The sequence below is a fragment of the Notechis scutatus genome, chromosome 2, assembly GCF_049901735.1.
Source record: "Notechis scutatus isolate UNSWTSFEM ecotype Mainland chromosome 2, rNotScu1.2, whole genome shotgun sequence".
Lineage (NCBI taxonomy): Eukaryota > Metazoa > Chordata > Lepidosauria > Squamata > Elapidae > Notechis > Notechis scutatus.
This window is the reverse complement of record NC_142010.1, coordinates 24,098,563-24,116,559: the sequence shown is the minus strand read 5'-3', so window position 1 is coordinate 24,116,559 and position 17,997 is coordinate 24,098,563. Positions and strand designations below refer to the sequence as shown.

General features: G+C 41.2%; 1 protein-coding gene across 2 annotated transcripts in view; it reads left to right on the top strand.

The window, feature by feature from the left end:
* PLXNB1 (plexin B1) overlaps positions 1-17,997 on the top strand; it is a 174,640-nt gene that overhangs the window by 102,009 nt on the left and 54,634 nt on the right. For both annotated transcript variants that reach the window (XM_087954506.1, XM_087954507.1), the window contains 7 exons: positions 3,199-3,327; positions 7,528-7,628; positions 10,227-10,359; positions 12,853-13,009; positions 15,323-15,431; positions 15,541-15,649; positions 16,569-17,417. In XM_087954506.1, the coding sequence (XP_087810632.1) occupies positions 3,199-3,327; positions 7,528-7,628; positions 10,227-10,359; positions 12,853-13,009; positions 15,323-15,431; positions 15,541-15,649; positions 16,569-17,417 (1,587 nt within the window). The remainder of the gene's footprint in view (positions 1-3,198; positions 3,328-7,527; positions 7,629-10,226; positions 10,360-12,852; positions 13,010-15,322; positions 15,432-15,540; positions 15,650-16,568; positions 17,418-17,997) is intronic.

Sequence of the window (17,997 nt, the reverse complement as noted above, 5' to 3'; positions counted from 1 at the left end):
ACAGGAAGTGTGAAAGTTCTGTTTCAAGGGCAGAACAGGTTCTGAGCTGCAATTTTTGTGCTTGGAATTGATGGTAAATAACAGTTTTGTGCTGCAAATGGGACTTTAGGGAAATGTCGTGCTCATAATGGTTTGACACACAATGGTTGTACACACTGCTGTTCAAGAAATAGTGGTTTCCTTGGCACGATCTTGCAGTAGGTGAACAGATACAGCAACCTTCTGTATGCTTTCTTACCCACTGGGACAATATTTCTCAAGCCCGGCAACTTTATTTTATTTTATTTTTTAAAATAATTTTTATTCTTCAAAAACAAAAAATACAAAAATCTTATTTCCATTAACAGTTATTGTGTCATTGTATATACATGTTTCTTATTTTGTGACTATACATTATTTTTATCCTTATCCTTCACCCATTCGTACCACCTTCCCCATGTCGCATAGTATTCTCGATCCTCTTTGCCTTTCAGTTCCATAGTGAATTTATCAAGTTCAGCACAATCCATTATTTTTTGAATCAAAACTTCATCGGGTGGTATTTTATCACTCTTCCAATTTTGTGCTAACGTGATTCTTGCTGCAGTTAAAATGTGTACAATAAGGTATCTTTTATCTTTACTCATATTCCCTTTGATCATACCTAATAAAAACGTTTCGGGTTCCAAATTCAATTTATATTTTGTAATCTCAAAAAGCCATCTCTGTATTTTCTTCCAGTATTTTTTGACCTCTATACATTGCCACCACATATGGAAAAACGTTCCTTTCTTTTGTTTGCACTTCCAACATTCTGGTTTCAAGGTTGGATACATTTTTGCCAGTCGTGCCGGTGCTAAGTGCCATCTACAAAACATTTTATATTGATTTTCTTTGAATGCCGTCAACAAAGTCAGCTTCCAGTTCTCGGTCCAAGTCTTTTCCCACTCATCCAAATTTATATTATGACCCACATTTCTCACCCAGGCAATCATTGGTCCCTTAACAATTTCCCCCTCTAGTTCTACCTCCAGTAAATAATTATATGTTTGTGTTATAAATATTATATCCTTGCCTGTCAAGATTTGGTCCAATTTTTGTATATCTTTATCTATCCCTAGCTCCTTTACATCTTTCTTAAATTTAGTTTGAATTTGCAAATATACCCACCAGTCTAATATTATCCCTTGTTCTTTTAGTTTATCCAGTGTTTTTAATTCCCCCTGTTCATCTACCAATTCTTTATATCTAATCATTTTTTTAATGTCCCTTGTATTTGGATATAATATAGCTTCCATAGATGAGATCCAGTTTGGTCTTTTCAAATAATGCTCCCCCTGTTCATCTACCAATTCTTTATATCTAATCATTTTTTTAATGTCCCTTGTATTTGGATATAATATAGCTTCCATAGGTGAGATCCAGTTTGGTCTTTTCAAATAATGCTTTTTTATTTTCTCCCATGTTTGGCCACTTTAAAGAGGCGTCGACTTCTATTCCTGAATTCTCCATGATGGCTGGGTATTCAGCAATTCATTCCTTACCTCTTAAAGTTGCCAAATTTGGATCACACTTCACTAGAATTCTTTTCCTTTTAATTTGTGCCCTTTGTCGTGCCCTATCACCAGAATGCAGAGTTGGAAACCGTCTTAGAGATAACAAGTTGTTACAACTTGAGGATTGCCTATATTTCATTCCCTCGAGATTCTGGAAGAGAGGTGGGGAGTATTATCCCAACAGTTCCAATGCAGGCATATGTCCAGCCACATCTGTTTGAGGCAGTGAATACCAGCCCAGCTTCTCCTACCATTTCTTTCCCCCCGGCCCTGCTTTAATCTGGCAACCATTTGCTTTTTCAAAAGTCCAGTTGTTTGCATGCTTCCTTTTCAGCAACGGTGCTTCCACATCGAGCTGCCTTTTTACAAACCTGAGTTGGGAGGGGCCTTCCTCAGCCACCTTCCAGATGGCAGGTTTCTCTTCCGAACATCATTATCTTGATCTAATATTCCCAGCGAACAGACGGCAACGCAGGGTTCTTCTCAATCTTTTTTTATAAATCTAAAATGTAACTAAGTTTGATGGAAATGTCTTAAAAGATATTTGCACCAAAACTTGACAATGAACACTAGGCCTCTGGGTCCATCATCAATAGCACTTAAAGTTGCAGAATTAAATAACAGTTAATTAAAAACATCAGGATGCTTGAAATTGGTGAGATTTCACAGCACCAATAGGATTTCAGTTGAGAATATGAGAAATCTTAGATTACGACCTTTAACAGTTTTCTGAGATTTGGGTGACAATTGTAAGATTTTGGCCCTAAGTGTCTATGGAGATTCTCAGTCATCCAGGTCATGGTTGTTTCAAAGGTGCTTTCTCAAGAGGAAACTGGACTTTCTGGTTTTTTTCTTTGAAGACATATTGCTTCTCATCCATGAAGCTTCTTCAGGATCAGAAGCGAAACGTCTTCAAAGAAAAACAAGAAAGTCCAATTGCCTCTTGAGAAAGCACCTTTGGGTTGGCCTGGCCCTGTGTATTTTTTGGAGGTACCCACACTATTGCATGATTGCGTGCTGTAGTCAGTGGTGGGATTGGAATAACTTAACAACTGGTTCTCTGGCTGGGTAGGCGTGGCCGGTTGGTCATGTGACTGGGTGGGTGACGTCACTCATCACACCTAGCCCCACCTCCTGGCCACTCGCCTCAAAGGCAGAGGTAGGAGTCAGCTGGCAGGGGCTAATCCCACCACTGGCTGGCCCCAGCCCAGCCCATTTTTGGCCTTTTTTTGGCCATTTTCAGGCTGATTTGGGGGGCGGTTTTGGCCCAAAAAATGGCCTGAAAATGGCCCCCAAAACAGCTGGAAAACAGGTTGAAAAACAAGCAGGGGCGGGGCCAGCCAGTGATGAGATTTGCTGGTTTGCTGAACTGCGCAGAATCTTAACTTCCAGTTCACCCAAACCGGTGTGAACCGGTAGCAGCCCACCTCTGGCTGTAGTGCTTGCTCCCTATCTCAAAATATATCCCTACCTGAAAATGCCAATCTCTAGTTTACTTTGATTGCAACATTGAGTATTGGGGTAGGTTTCTGATAAAGAGGCATAAAAATAATCTTTCTTTTCACCAAAGGATACAATTACACGCTTCCTCCAAGAGCTGCCTAGTTCCTCTAGCCCTTTAAATTAAATCAAGCATTAGCCATTTTGATTTGTTACCTTGCAGGGCTACATGGAAACAACAGGACAGACCGTCCTCTATGCTTCTTTGATGATCCAGCCGAACAGCGCGGTATGTAGAGACCTCCTGTTTGACCAGCCGAAGGAGCACCTCTACGTCATGACTCAGTCAATGGTGAGAATAGATGAGGACCTGCTGATGGAGATGAGGAAAGCATCATATGATGACGAGAGAGCTTGTTCTGTTCCGTTCCGTTCCGTTCTGCACAGGGCGTGCTAAATCAGTAGAGTAAAAGAACCCAGTAGTGTCCAAATTGAATCCCCAACTAATGTATCCCACCTCAGACCTTAACAAAAACATTGCAGACGAAAAAATATTCTCTGCATCTAAACATTTAAAGGATACAATCCTATCTTTTACCCATACCCTAGAACAGTGATCCCCAACCTTTTGACGCCACGGCCCGGTACCGGCATCAGCTGGGCGCCGCGGCCCGGTACCAGCATCAGCTGGGCGCCGCCATCTTTTTGATGAAAAGTGCTTCCGGTGTCTCACCGGAAGCACGTTTTCATCAAAAAGATGGCGGCGCTAGCGCTCGGTGAGCTTTTTCGGGTAGAAATGGCTTTCTACCGGAAAAGCTCACCGAACGCTGGCATCGCCATCTTTTTGATGAAAACGTGCTTCGGTGAGCTTTCTACCCGAAAAGCTCACCGGAAGCACTTTTTCATCAAAAAGATGGCGGCGCCCAGCAAGCCAGCCCGGTAGGACTTGTTCCGCGGACCGGTGGTTGGGGACCCCTGCCCTAGAATATATATGATAGGACTATAATAGGATATTAATTCCAAGCAAATGTGTATAGGATTATGCTGTCTAATGGCACAGCTGTGCACCAATATTCAGGCATATTTCCCTTTTAAATGCTACAAGATTGGCTCCTGAAGAAAATAGAAACCATGAGACTGTGAGTTCTAGTCCTGCCTTAGGCATGAAAAACAAGCTGGGCCAATCTCTCTCTCTCTCTCTCTCTCTCTCTCTCCCTCCCTCTCCCTCTCAGTCCAACCCACCTCCTTGGTTTGTTGTGGAGAATATAACAGTCGGAAGGAATACTGTATTAGGTATGCTTGCTGCCTTCAGTTATTTCTAAAGTAATGAAGGCAGAATAAAAATGTAATAAATATAAGACTTTTTAAAAAATCTAATAAATAAAACAGTATTCAGACTATTAGTAGGTGTGCCAAATCATTTGGAATTGATGACATTTTTATGATCTTGCAGCATTTGGACTTTCAGCCACATTTGGCGATTCGATGTATTTTTTCATCCTGTGTTCCCCAAAGGAGAGATTGTTCTGACATTCTTATAAAATGGTGATCTTTGTGAGTGAGCCATTGGTGTAGTAAAGCAGGGGTGGGCGAGTATGGCCCCTTTATGGCCTGTGAACTTCGTCTCCCAGAATTCCCAAGCCAGCCATGCTCAGGAATTCTGGGAGTTGAGTCCACAGGTCGTAAAAGGGCCGTAGTTACCTACCCCTATAGTAAAGGATGAAAATAAATGCATCCATGAATAAATATAACAAAGTCAGAATATCCAGGTGATTGCTGAATATTGGAAGCCCCTGTGCCAGAAGCAAAGGCTGTGTATTGATTTAGTTTGACCTATGGAGTTGCATTTCATTTTGAAATAAAATTGAAAATAAAGCCACCAATGTAGTACAAGATCTCCAGAGAAATAAAGCAATATACAGTAGAAAAAGGTTTACAGACATTAGCCTAAGTGTTGTGGAACAGCTGGAGAAAATCAACTTAAGGAATTGATTGGTCTGTTTTATGGGATATCTAAGCCGTGAAAATGTGTGTGCCCATGGGATAAAATAAAACAGAGGTGTCTAAGTTTAATTAGAATTAGATCAGTAGTCTTACAGAAACATCCTTGTGGAAATGAACGAGAATCATTTATTTGGTGATAAGTATTTGATACTTTATTTTAAAACAAGGGATGTTCTTGCTTGCAACTTTAAATACATTTAAATATAATCATGGCCTTTCAGATGTTATTAGCCCACTGATGTTTAGATGGTTGCTATGGAGACTTCAGATCATATACCTTTGCCATGTTTAAAGTGTTATTTACTCAGGAAATAAGAGCATTAAGCTCAAAGTGAAATAAAGATGTAATCGTAAAATGGATATGGGAATTAGAGAAGAGTCTCACAAACATACTTTCCTTTAATTTATCTCTCATCTTGTTATCTGCTTTTCCCCCAAAGACTCCAGGACTTAAGGCTGCTTATGTAACTATGCTTAGGGATGGGCATACATGTAGGCATTATTAAACTATCTAGCACCTATGGACTGCAATCCATTAATTTGCAAATCAGTCCCGTCGGAGTAAATATAGCATTGTCAGGCTTTTGCAGACCCACAAGAATCCAGGACCTCTAATAAATAATTGTTACTGACGAAGTTCAAAAGCCATAGCCAATTTTTTTTTGGCAACTGATAGGTTTCAAGAACAAGCTTTCTATGTAGAAACCATCATCAAACCCACTTGTGCCTCTTCAAACCCACTTGTGCCTCTTTCTCCTTCTCACACCAAGTAAGGCTTTCTTGGCCTTTCTTTTGATAGGGCTGGCCAGTTTTGTCTGGCCTTTGATTTTTGCAGTGGTCAAGATTTGTTACAGTGTAAGTTTTCTCTGGCCTGGGTGAGGTAAAACTCTCACTCTTGTCTGCAAGGCTCAATAGGGCCGTACAAAGTTTTGCATTCGGCTCCAAAACTCTGCTTTGGAAAATGAGGGGTACTGGTGTGGGTCTAGTCTGCATTTTTTGGGGGGTAGGGGAAAAGCTCTTGGGAAAGACCAGGTGTTTGAAGAGTTGTAGAAAGGTGCTGTGTTTGAACTTATAAATGTTGCAAAGCACATTTTTAGGAGTCAGTTCAAAGAGCCCCATTCATATGAGGGCTTAGGCAAGAGAGTTAATGTTAGCTTTTTAATTATAAAATAGTTCAGACAATACGGTACCATAGCCAAAAAAAAAATAAGATAACTGGGTGGAATAAACCTAGCAGATGGAATTGTCCTCTACATTGCTGCTATCTAAGAATCTGCCCCAGCCTGGTGCCATTGATCACTTTCTGTTTTTTACCAGCTCTCCATCAAGTTTCTCATTAGGGACTACTAGCTCTGTGTCCAAGCCAACTGGGAATTTAAACCTTGATATAAATCCAATACCAGCAAATTTCATCGGAGCCTACCACATGCCCCCACTCTTCTCGCCCCCAATTTTGCAAGTACCCTCCTTCCTGCCTATTACTGTACCTTTTTTGGATCTTTGATAATTTCCCACCCATAACAAACAGTGACAGAACTGGGCAGGTCTGGATATATTCTGTATATTTAACTTTAGACTGTTTGTGTTCAGTCAGAATCACCTAGGAAAAACAGAGCATTTTGATGCAGTAATAATAGGCCTTTCGTTATAAAAACAACTATCCCAAACCAAAATGTTAATATGTGGTTTTTGAACCGAATACATTTATACACAGATATGAATCTTTTCTTACTTTTAATAATGAGAAAAATCTACTTCTGCTTCTAAAACGGAAGGAATTACAGGTAGTCATCAGCTTACAGCCACTATTTGGATTAGAATTTTGATTGCTAAGTGATACATTCATTAAGTGAGTCATCATGTAACTAGACTCAATTTTTGACCATTTTTAGTGTGACTGTTAAGCGAATCATGTAGTCATTAAAGTGAATCACACGGTTGTTAAGCAAATATAGTTCCCCCAGCTGACTTCACTTGTCAGTAGCCAACTGGAAAAGTGATAAACTGGAATCAGATGACCACAAGAAGCTTGCATCCATTGTAAATACGAGCCAGTTGCTCAGTGCCCGAATTGTGAACGTGTGATTGTGGAGGAGGGCAACTGTCATAACTTTGAGAACTGTAATTTTTTTCTGAGCTGTTGGAACTTTGAATCGTTGTTAAAGAAAGTTGTAAGTTGAGGACCACCTGTACACAAAAAACAGTGTTACATTATCAAATGAATTGATTAAATTCTCTTCCCCTCCACTTCTTCAAATGACAAGAGTTTTGAGATTAAAGGAAATGAAGGAACCGTTGTCTATCTCCCCAGGATAATGGAGTGATACAGATTCTTAATTTGGAAAGTGCTTGGGCTTCTGAACTGAACAGGGAATTCCAGGCTGAAGTTCCTGCTTAGCCATGGAAGTCAGCTTCCAAAAACTGTTGTGGGATCGAATGAGGAGAGAGAAACCTGCTCTGGGCATTGTCTTGAGTTCCTAGGAGAACGCTGGGATAGAATTATAATGCAACAGCATGTCAAAATCCATTCTCTGCTTCTCTCTTCCAGTTGGCCAAAATCCCCATCTTTGAATGTTCACAATTCTCCGATTGCAAGTCCTGCTTGGCAGTGAAAGACCCATATTGTGGCTGGTGTGTTCTTCAAGGAAAGTAAGGCCTCATTTAATTCGTATCCATCTGCTTTCATATGGGACTTCCAGAAATTAACACAACACTGTACAGAGCAGGAGTCTTCAAACTTGGCTAGTTTAAAACTTGTGGACTTCAACTCCCAGAATTCTGGGAGTTAGTCTACAAGTCTTAAAGTTACCAAGTTTGGAGACCTCTGGTCCAGAGGGTGAAATAGATGCAATCCTACCGTTGTTGTTTTTTCTTTCCAAAAGTTTTGCTATCACTTTGTGCTGGATGATTCTAAAGAAGTCCTTCAGTGGCACCCATGAGGATTTTGCAGAATCCTTTGTTCACTTGAAGCAGTAGTCCTGAATTCATGCATAGTGTTTTTGGAAGTTCTTGTAAAGTGTAACCCAAGAAGTTGGTTCTAAAGTCCCTGTAAATCCTAAACATTTGTTCCGTAATAGGCTTGGCAGGACATCGTTCTTAACAATTTAGAAAGAGCTGATTAAAACTCCTTGTTAAGCAGTGCATTATCCACTTCTGGAAATCATCTGAGATTCCCAGACGAATTCATTGATTACATCTGTTCCTGGGATTTGGTAATTATGAGTAAATTAACTGAACAGATTCTAAATGGGAAAGAAGAATCACTTCCAAGAGCCCCATTATCTGTTGTTTCACGTACGGATGCAAACAAATGTTACCAGGCAAGAAACATAAAAGAAAATTTATTGAAAATGATGTTCCATTTATATTTTCTCAGTATTTTCTCAGTGCTGTTTGGAGAATTAGGGTTGGAGGAAATTTCTAAAAAAAAATAAAAAATCTTTTTAAAAAAAAGGAAGCAGAAAAGTGTAATAGCTATTTTGGTCTTGTTTTCTGAGTTGCATTCTTATTTCTATATTAGTTGCATTTATGTATAAGCAACATAAAACATAAATTAAAAAGCTTTCTCTTTGCTTGCGAACATTCTTTAATTGCTGGTTTCTGTGAGGGATCAAAAACATTACTGAGGATTTGGCTTTGGAACTGAAATCCAGTGCTAGGGGTTAGGGAGTTTCTCTAAATTAAACCAGTTTGCAGATCAATCTCATCTGATTATTCCAGTGGTGGGATTCAAATTTTTTTACTACCGGTTCTGTGGGCGTGGCTAGGTGGGCATGGCAGGGGAAGGTTACTGCAAAATCCCCATTCCCTCCCCACCCCACTAACCTGCTTTCCAGCTCCGTTCTCCTGTTCAGGGCAACAAAAGAAGACCCAGCCAATCAGCTGGGGCTCAGGAGGCAGAGAATAGATGGGGGCGGGGCCAGTCAGAGGCGGTAGTTGCCGGTTCTCCTAACTACTCAAAATTTCTGCTACCGGTTCTCCAGAACTGGTGAGAACCTGCTGAATGCCACCTCTGGATTATTCCATAAGGCAATATTTCAAAACCTTAGCAACTTTAAGATATCAGGACTTCAACTTGCAGAATTTAGGGAGTTAAAGTCCAGACATCCTTCTTATCTTTTTCTACTACTTTCTCCTATTGGTATCTTATGATTATATTGTTGTCAACCCTGAAGCTGACCTGACCGAAGCCATTTTTGACAATTGTATTGTTTGTATGTACGCTCTGAGCTCATACAGGTAGTTCTTGACTTATAACAGTTCGTTTAGTGGCCATTCAAAGTTACAGCAGCACTGAAAAAATGTAGGACTTAGGACCATTTTTCACACTTACAATCTTTGCAGCATCCCGCTGGTCATGTGATCAAAATTCAGATGCTTGGCAACTGGTACATACTTATGACCGTTGCTGTGTCCCAAGGTCATGAAATCCCCTTTTCCGACCTTTTTACGAATAAAATCGATGGGGAAGCCGGGTTACTAACTTATCAAATCTGCAGTGATTCACTTAACAACTGTGGCAAGAAAGGTCATAAAACAGGGCAAATGTCTCACTTAACAACAAAATGTTGGTCTCGATTGTGATCATAAGTTAAGGACTACCTGTACACCAGAGTCAAATTCCTTAGGTGTTCAATCATGGGTGGCCAAAAAAGAATTCTGTTTTGTTCTGTTCTGTTTATTCAGAGTTTTTCAGCGTTAATTCAGCTTCAGAAAAATAAACACGGATGGCTGATGCTTCATTTAACATCTTTATAAACATAATAAGTAGATTTTACAAACCAGTTGTAGATTTCTCCAACCTGGAGCTAACTCGGACAGAAACATGTTGCAAGTAACTTCAGTAGCAAGCATTATACACAGCAGAGGAGAGAAGCAGTTTCATTTTCAATAGACAGACTCAGAGCTCAACATAGCTTCAGAGCTTAATATAGCTGCAGAGTTGCAGAACTTAATATAGAGCCACGCCTAGGCTAGTTTCAGTTTCCAAACAGTTCTCATTGGCTGACTTAGTTGCTATGCCTATTCGTTGATTGACCTCGTTACCAAGCTCTATTCCAGTTCATGAATATACTCTGACACTGTTCTGTTCTTAAAGTTGCTAAGTTTTAGCAGGGGCAGCATTCATTATTTTCCTTATGCAGAAAGTATATTAACTGGGAGCAGCATGGATGTTTTCAGGCGACCCTATAAAATCGCCTCATTCCAGAGTCTCGTTGCTCTGCCTTTATCTCTGTGTCTCCGCAGGTGTAGCCGTCGCTCCGAATGCACCAGGTTCCACGTAAAAGAGCAGTGGCTGTGGGGCTTTCACTCTGCCCAGCAGTGTCTGTCCATCCTGTCTCTAAGCCCCACCAGCATCAGCAGGGAAGAACAGAAAAATGTGAGCTGTGACCCGTAACATTTCCCTTGGGAGGCAGAGGCGCCGTCATGAGATGGTTCCTCATCCTCCAGGGACAGCAAAAAACCTGAACGGCCTGCACAACTTTTACAGAGGGAGAGGACGTGGAGTCTATTTGTGCTTTTGATATTATTGCAAAATGTTAAATGGATGTTGATTGGATAAACAATTAGAACCGAAAGAAACTTGTTTGGAACAGGTGGATGGAATAGAAGTGTAGTGTGGGTTAAAAGAGAAGAGGGGGGAGGAACAGACAGACAGACAGAAGATGTTGAGTCAAACAGTTCTCTTCAGCATCATTAGGTAGCAGCTCCCAGAATTTCGGCCAATAATCCTTTCCAATCCCTTAGGAAAATGTCAGAGATTGAAGATTCACATTGAATGACGATCTCTCTGTCTTTGCCAATATATCTGAGGTTAGATCCTAACTCTTCCTTGTTCTAACTTAGACGTCTCCAAAGCTTTCAGTTGTGATGGAAATAGAAGCATCCATCCTATAGGTCAGCAGAGAGCAACAAAGAGTATTGCAGGATCCTTGGCGGTCTCTGAGCTTGGTTGTTTTCTTGCGAACGTTTCATTATCCAAACTAGGTAACAGCAATAGCAATAGCACTTAGACTTATATACCGCTTCACAGTGCTTTACAGCCTTCTCTAAGTGGTTTTCAGAGTCGGCCTTTTTGCCCCCAACAATCTGGGTTTTCATTTTACCCACCTTGGAAGGTTGGAAGGCTGAGTCAACCTTGAGCCTGGTGGGATTTGAACTGCCAAATTGCAGAAGCAGCCTGCAGTACTGCTTCTGTACTAACCACTGCGCCACCAGAGCTCAATGAACGTGGCTTTGACATATCCCACCCTGGAAACAGAACAGAATGTTGGTACTGGTTGTGGAGGTTGCTTCTGATTTAAGAAATAAAATAATCCAAAAATGCAGTGTAATAATGTTCAGTGACTGTCCAGAATTCATTAATTCAGAACTTCAGATGCCCAGAAGTTTTAATTCAGGGACATACTTCAAAAGGTTACTGCCAGTCCAGTGCCTGGATGAAAGCTCACCCTTGGTTTTTCACTTCAAGTTTGTACAGCTTGTGAAGACCTTCTTAGGGGAATATGGGAGAACGAAATCCAAGTCATGTTGTTCTTTGTCTTAAGAACAAGTAGAAAGCTTTAGTCCTCTGAGGTAATCCCATATGAGAAGGAACTTCTTCCTAAGCACCAGAGGGCCATTCTATTCCGTTCTTGTTTTTCCATCATACCAGTTTTTGTGGAATAAATAGACAAACATCCTATGTTCTTTTGACAATCTAAACTGGCCTTCCTCAACTTGGAAATCAGTAAGTTGATTAGAGAAGGCAGATTCAACTCAGCAGTAAATTAATACATGGATATGAGTGTAGTAAATTACATTTTGACAGAATATCTTCATGCACATGCTTCATCTGGTTACTAAATTAACCTAAGTAACAGAATAAAAAAAAATACAGTAAGCAGAAAGCAAACATGCTATTCCCATCCAACTTCACACAATGTGTAAACACAATATATACAGTATAATTGGCTTAATCAAGCACATTGTGCAGTTACAGCCAAAATTTAAACTTCAAATTCACTGTTCACAAAGAGCACCATTATGCTTCCTCTGGCCTATTTATAGCTTAGTTGACCATCATCATATTTTACAAGAATGTTTGGGGAGGTCTGAACGTCACTTCTGGTTAAAGAAGTGTCAGTTTACGTGGATTTGAACTTAGATCTCCAGCTAATTATATGAGCTTATCACCTATCCCCATAATGTATGACTAGGCTGACCCTAAGGGATGGGCCAAATTCAGCATCAGCCTGGAGTTCCTAGATGTAAAGGTAAAAGTAAAGGTTCCGCTCGCACATATGTGTTAGTCGTTCCTGACTCTAGGGGGCGGTGCTCATCTCCATTACAAAGTCAAGGAGGCAGCGCTGACCAAAGACATCTCTGTGGTCATGTGGCCAGCATGCTAAACGCCGAAGGCGCATGGAACACTGTTACCTTCTCACTGAGGTGGTCCCTATTTTTCTACTTGCATTTTTACATGCTTTCGAACTGCTAGGTTGGCAGAAGCTGGGACAAGTAACGGGAGATCACTCCGTTACGTGGCGCTAGGGATTTGAACTGCCGAACTGCCAACCTTTCTGATCGACAAGATCAGCATCTTAGCCACTGAGCCACTGCACCCCCCTCCCAAAAGTCTAGCCTCCCTCCCCTTGAAGTTTGTTGACTCTTATCTGGAACCATTTTGCCTTGAGTAGATCAGGTTCTTGTGTATGGAATAAATTCAGAGTGCTTTTGAACTCTATGGTTTCTCGCATCTGACAAACAAATATGTTTTTTCTCCATTCTCCCTCATTCACTTTCAAGAGGGGAGAGGATGCTCATTACACAAGAGAATCTTCCTCAGGAAAAGCCAATTACTGTACTGATCCGTCTGCTCTCTGATTGACAGATATTCCTGACTTTTTCGGACTTGCCAGTCCTACAGAACGGAGAGTCCTATTCTTGCTTCTTTGGAGAATATAAGAGCCCAGCTATACTGATGGGTTCAGGCATTATGTGCCCCTCGCCAGAGCCCAACCACGCCCCAAGTTTGAATGCAGAGACAGGTAAGTGGCACGTTCGGAGAGATCTCAGTGGTGGAAATGTTTTAGAAAGGATAAGTAGGCCGCCGTGCAAGTATAAAACAGGAAACACTTTGCTGATATCAACTGGTTCTTCAGCTTGATGGCGTGAGATGCAGGGCTAGAATGGACACCCTTTTTCAGTCTCAGGGCCACCTTTTTTCATGCTGTCTTGCTTCGAAACCGCAAAGCTGTGAGGAGAATAACTGATAGCATTACCAGAATGATCAAGGCCGAAATTGTGGCCTGGTATTTTGCGACAGGTTACTCCCTAAGTTCCTGAAAAACAGGAGGGGAAAAAAAACGTACTCAATGTTTAATTTGTGCAGGTGACAGCTTAAAATATCCCAATGTTCAGAAAGGTCCAGAAATACCAGCCCAACCATTTTAGGGGCCACATATGAGATCTAGGCATCCCATCTGGTCTTCCCTCACTGCACTAGGAGAAAACTATGAGGCCTGTTGTAGGTTTTCTTATAGCATTATTCATCTTCAAGCTTAGGTAAGTGGTGGGATGCGAGTAGGTTACATTCAGCCATCAGTTTAAATTCAGATCACTTTATACCTTTGGTTAAAAGCAGCCTCTTCATTTCTACCTGGGAGAAAAAGAGAAGCTAATCTAGGGAGAGACAGAAAGGGGAGGAGATAGATAGATAGATAGATAGATAGATAGATAGATAGATAGATAGATAGATAGATAGATAGATAGATAGATGATAGATAGATAGATAGATAGATAGATAAATAGATAGATAGATAGATAGATGATAGATAGATAGATAGATAGATAGATAGATAGATAGATAAATAGATAGATAGATAGATAGATAGATAGATAAATAGATAGATAGATAGATAGATAGATAGATAGATAGATAGATAGATAAATAGATAGATAGATAGATAGATAGATAGATAGATAGATAGATAGATAGATAGATAGATAGATAGATGATAGATAGATAAATAGATAAATAGATAGATAGATGATAGATAGATAGATAGATAGATGATAGATAGATAGATAGATAGATAGATAGATAAATAGATAGATAGATAGATAGATAGATAGATAGATAGATAAATAGATAGATAGATAGATAGATAGATAGATAGATAGATAGATGATAGATAGATAGATAAATAGATAAATAGATAGATAGATGATAGATAGATAGATAGATAGATAGATGATAGATAGATAAATAGATAAATAGATAGATAGATGATAGATAGATAGATAGATGATAGATAGATAAATAGATAAATAGATAGATAGATAGATAGATAGATAGATAGACAGATAGACAGATAGACAGACAGACAGACAGATAGATGACACTAATCTGATTCGTACATGCTAAATAATTAGCTGGTATGGAGAGATATGGAGGAAATAAAGGATGATGGAGAATGGATATCCCCACTACCACATAGTTTCGATTTTGTGTCCCAGATGTATTTGCCCCAGCTGTCTGTGGCACCACAAACCCTCCAAGAGGAAACAGTCCTCAACAGGGATCAGCCCACCTTATTTTAACAGACCCTCCTGCAAAGTCAGATTTAAATCATTATAGCTATTAGTAGTTACTTGGGAACCATAAATGTTGTGGCCTCATGAGTGTGATCCGCATCAATATTGTCTTTAAACACTGTCCCTGAAGAAGCCTCAGCTTCCCTTCAACTAGTTTTCTGAATAACAGGTAGTCCTCGACGTATGACTCATGGTGACAACTAAAAAAATACTTCTTTGGTCTTTTTTTAGTTGTCAGCAGAAAGGGAGGGGAGAAAGCAATGCATTCCTTAAATGCTTCAGATAATCGCTTTGGCAGCTGAAGCTTCTGGTGCGCAAGATTATTACTGGAGAGCATGATTGATGACTCTTGGCTATGGATGTGTCTCATTGGAGAATATACATCCAGGGGATGGGGGGAAGACCAGGGTCAAAGGTGAAACGAATGATGTGTCAGAGTCGGCTGCAACTGGGAAATGCCGACATACTCTTCCCCAAGGCACTGAAGACCTGGTTCTGCCAACGGGCCTGGGGAACCCAGAGCGGGATGGAGCCCATTAAATGGCTTGTGTGATCATGCATCAGGGCAGGGGGTGGAAGTCGAGGGGGATGATTTTGTTATATTGTACTTTTATTAATTTATTTGATTCTTTTTATTTAGTTTTTATTGTTTTAAATGTGGTTTTATATTCTGTAAGCTGCCTAGAGTTGCCATGGGTGAATAGGCGGCAATATAAATTCAATCAATCAATCAAGTTTGAAGCCTGACTGATTTCCATTTTCAGACAACATCACCATTCAGCTGGAGGTGCGCTTCCACGACATCTTCATTGCCTCAACAACTTTCTCCTTTTATGACTGTTCTGCGGTGGCTTCCCTGAGGAGATTTGCACCGTACGTCCATGAAGAGACCTTTCCTTTCCCCAGATGCCTTTTCCCACGATTGCATTCTCGCTTTGATTTTGTTGGGTCTACTTAACAGCTGTTGTGTTCTTGTTCTTAGGTGCCAGGGGTGTGTGAGCAGCCATTGGGGGTGTAATTGGTGTGTCCATCAACACCTCTGCACACACAAATCTGTCTGTGAAAATGGGCCCATCATCTACAACAGGAAGGTAGGTTTTTCAGAGGTCTTCTAAATCACAAAACTGCTCCTCACCGATTTTGGCCATGTCATGTGGGGCAATTCACAAAGCAATTGTGTTGGGTAGAATTAGCAGTAAAAAGAAACCAGGCCTCCAAAGAACATGATAGCTGGACACCATCAAAGCTGACTCCACCCAGGGCATAGAAAAACACAAGTCGTGCAAGATTGGAAGATGTGGAGAGACCTGGCCCATAGAACCGCCAAGAGTCAGACATGACTGAATGGATAACATCATTATCATCATCAGCAACTTATGTGAGAACGATGACAGTGGGGGATTTGTGAATGCATGTGTGTGAGCATGTACACATATTTCATGTGCAACCCTTGATCCAAATGGCAATAAAAACACTGGGAATGAAAAGATAGTTTGTCCCTAGCTTATAAACACCTTAGCTCAGGTGGGCCATCGGTCTGGTTTAGAATATGAGACCTTCATAGAGACACGAATACTTCTCGAGTAAATCTGGGAATCAGTGGGTTACTACTTACATATAGTCCATCTTTCTGAAGTCAGAAATGCATTAATTTTCATGCCTGGATATCACTGACCACCACTACTGTGCCCAACTGCACAAGAATTGTTCATGTGTTTTTAAAAAACGGTATTACATAATACATGACTTACACTGAAATGCATTTCAGGGTTGGTACTGCAGAAGCCCAACTACTGTCTTAGCATGTCCTGTGACCCACACTATCACATCACACCCTAACTGCTGTTTATTTGTTTGGTGATGGCATTCATTGTGAACACAGCAACGGTATGGCTAAGCTGGTTTTGTGGTTTGGCATGTTGTATGAACTCAGCCACAGAGTGTGGCCTCCTTCTGATCCTGTCCTTCTCCTAGCACTGAGTAGCTGTCTCTTCTCTTTTGCTTCTCCAGACTCAGATCCTGGACTCCAGCCCATTCCCTTCCTCAGCCACTCCGAGTACAACACAGTCATCTTTGCCTGTTGTGGCCACTGAACCCCCTAAGGTCTCAGAAACACCGGGGACCACATCCACGCCTGTCCCCACCATCATTCCCATTATCTACACCAGCTTGCCAGCCACTTCTGCCCTTACTACTTCGAAGCTTGAAACCCTTACTTCCACAGAGGCACCTCTATCAACCCCAAGTATTGTTACTTTGCTGGAGACAACCCGGGATTCTCTGACATTGCCTCCTACTGAAGTGCCCACTACTGCAACTCTTGGTCCTACCTCAGAATACCTCTCCAGCAGCCAGCTGGAGATACTTTCTTCCACAGTGCATCCTACTTCAGAGCCCGCTACGGATCCAGAAGATGGCTCTACGGATTCTTCCACTGCCATGTATAGCACCCCTCAGCCTGTCCTAGAGGGAAGGACTCCTTTCCTTGAAGCTGGAAGTTCCTCCACTCCATCTTCTGCCCCTACATCTTCTCCTCTGAACCCTCTCACCCCTAACCAGACCGGAAGCCCTTCCGCATCTACTAACGTACCACCCATGGACCTGGAGACTGAGCCTCCCATTTTGGAGTTGCCTTATCCTACAGACCTTCCAAAGTGGCTTCCTCCTGAAGACATCGTAGAATCCCAGGAGAGTGAGGAATGGATGGTTTCGCTGCCACCTGAAAATGACACCTCCTCTTTCTCTGCATCCATCCTTCTCTCGGGTGACGGAGATTCCTCTGAGAGTGACATCTCTGATTTCCCTCGAATTCTGAACCCACTAGATTATCAATATGACGCACCTGGATTTCTGGATTTGGTAAGTCTCATGCTTCACTTCAGTATCACAGATGTTGTTGCGCGTCATTGATGGCTGGTTGGCTGGTTTACTCTGCATGCATGCACAGAGATATATGCATACAGGTAGTCCTTGACTTACATTTGTTTAGTGACCGTTCGAAGTTACAATGGCACTGAAAAAAGTGACTTATGACTATTTTTCACATGGCCATTGCAGCATCCCCATGGTCACATGGTCAAAATTCGGATGCTTGGCAACTGGTTCGGATGCCTGGGAAATCAGGAGATTCGGGCATCAAATGAGTATAAAGATTTATTCCAAGCTTAAGCTCTCTACAAGAATCTGACCTACTAATGGTTAAAGGAAATTAACGGCAGTTAAGAAAGGAATTCAAGGTGGGCTGGACTTTTAGATTTCTTGCTGGCACACAGGGACTCATGACTAATGATGCGTTTGACCCCTCCCTCTGGCTCAGCCTGATCATCTCCTACAGGATCATAGTTTATGAAGGCTGTAGTGTCCCAGGGCCACGTGATCCTTTTTTGCGACCTTCTGATAAGCAAAGTCAAGAGGGAAGCTAGATTCACTTCACAACCAT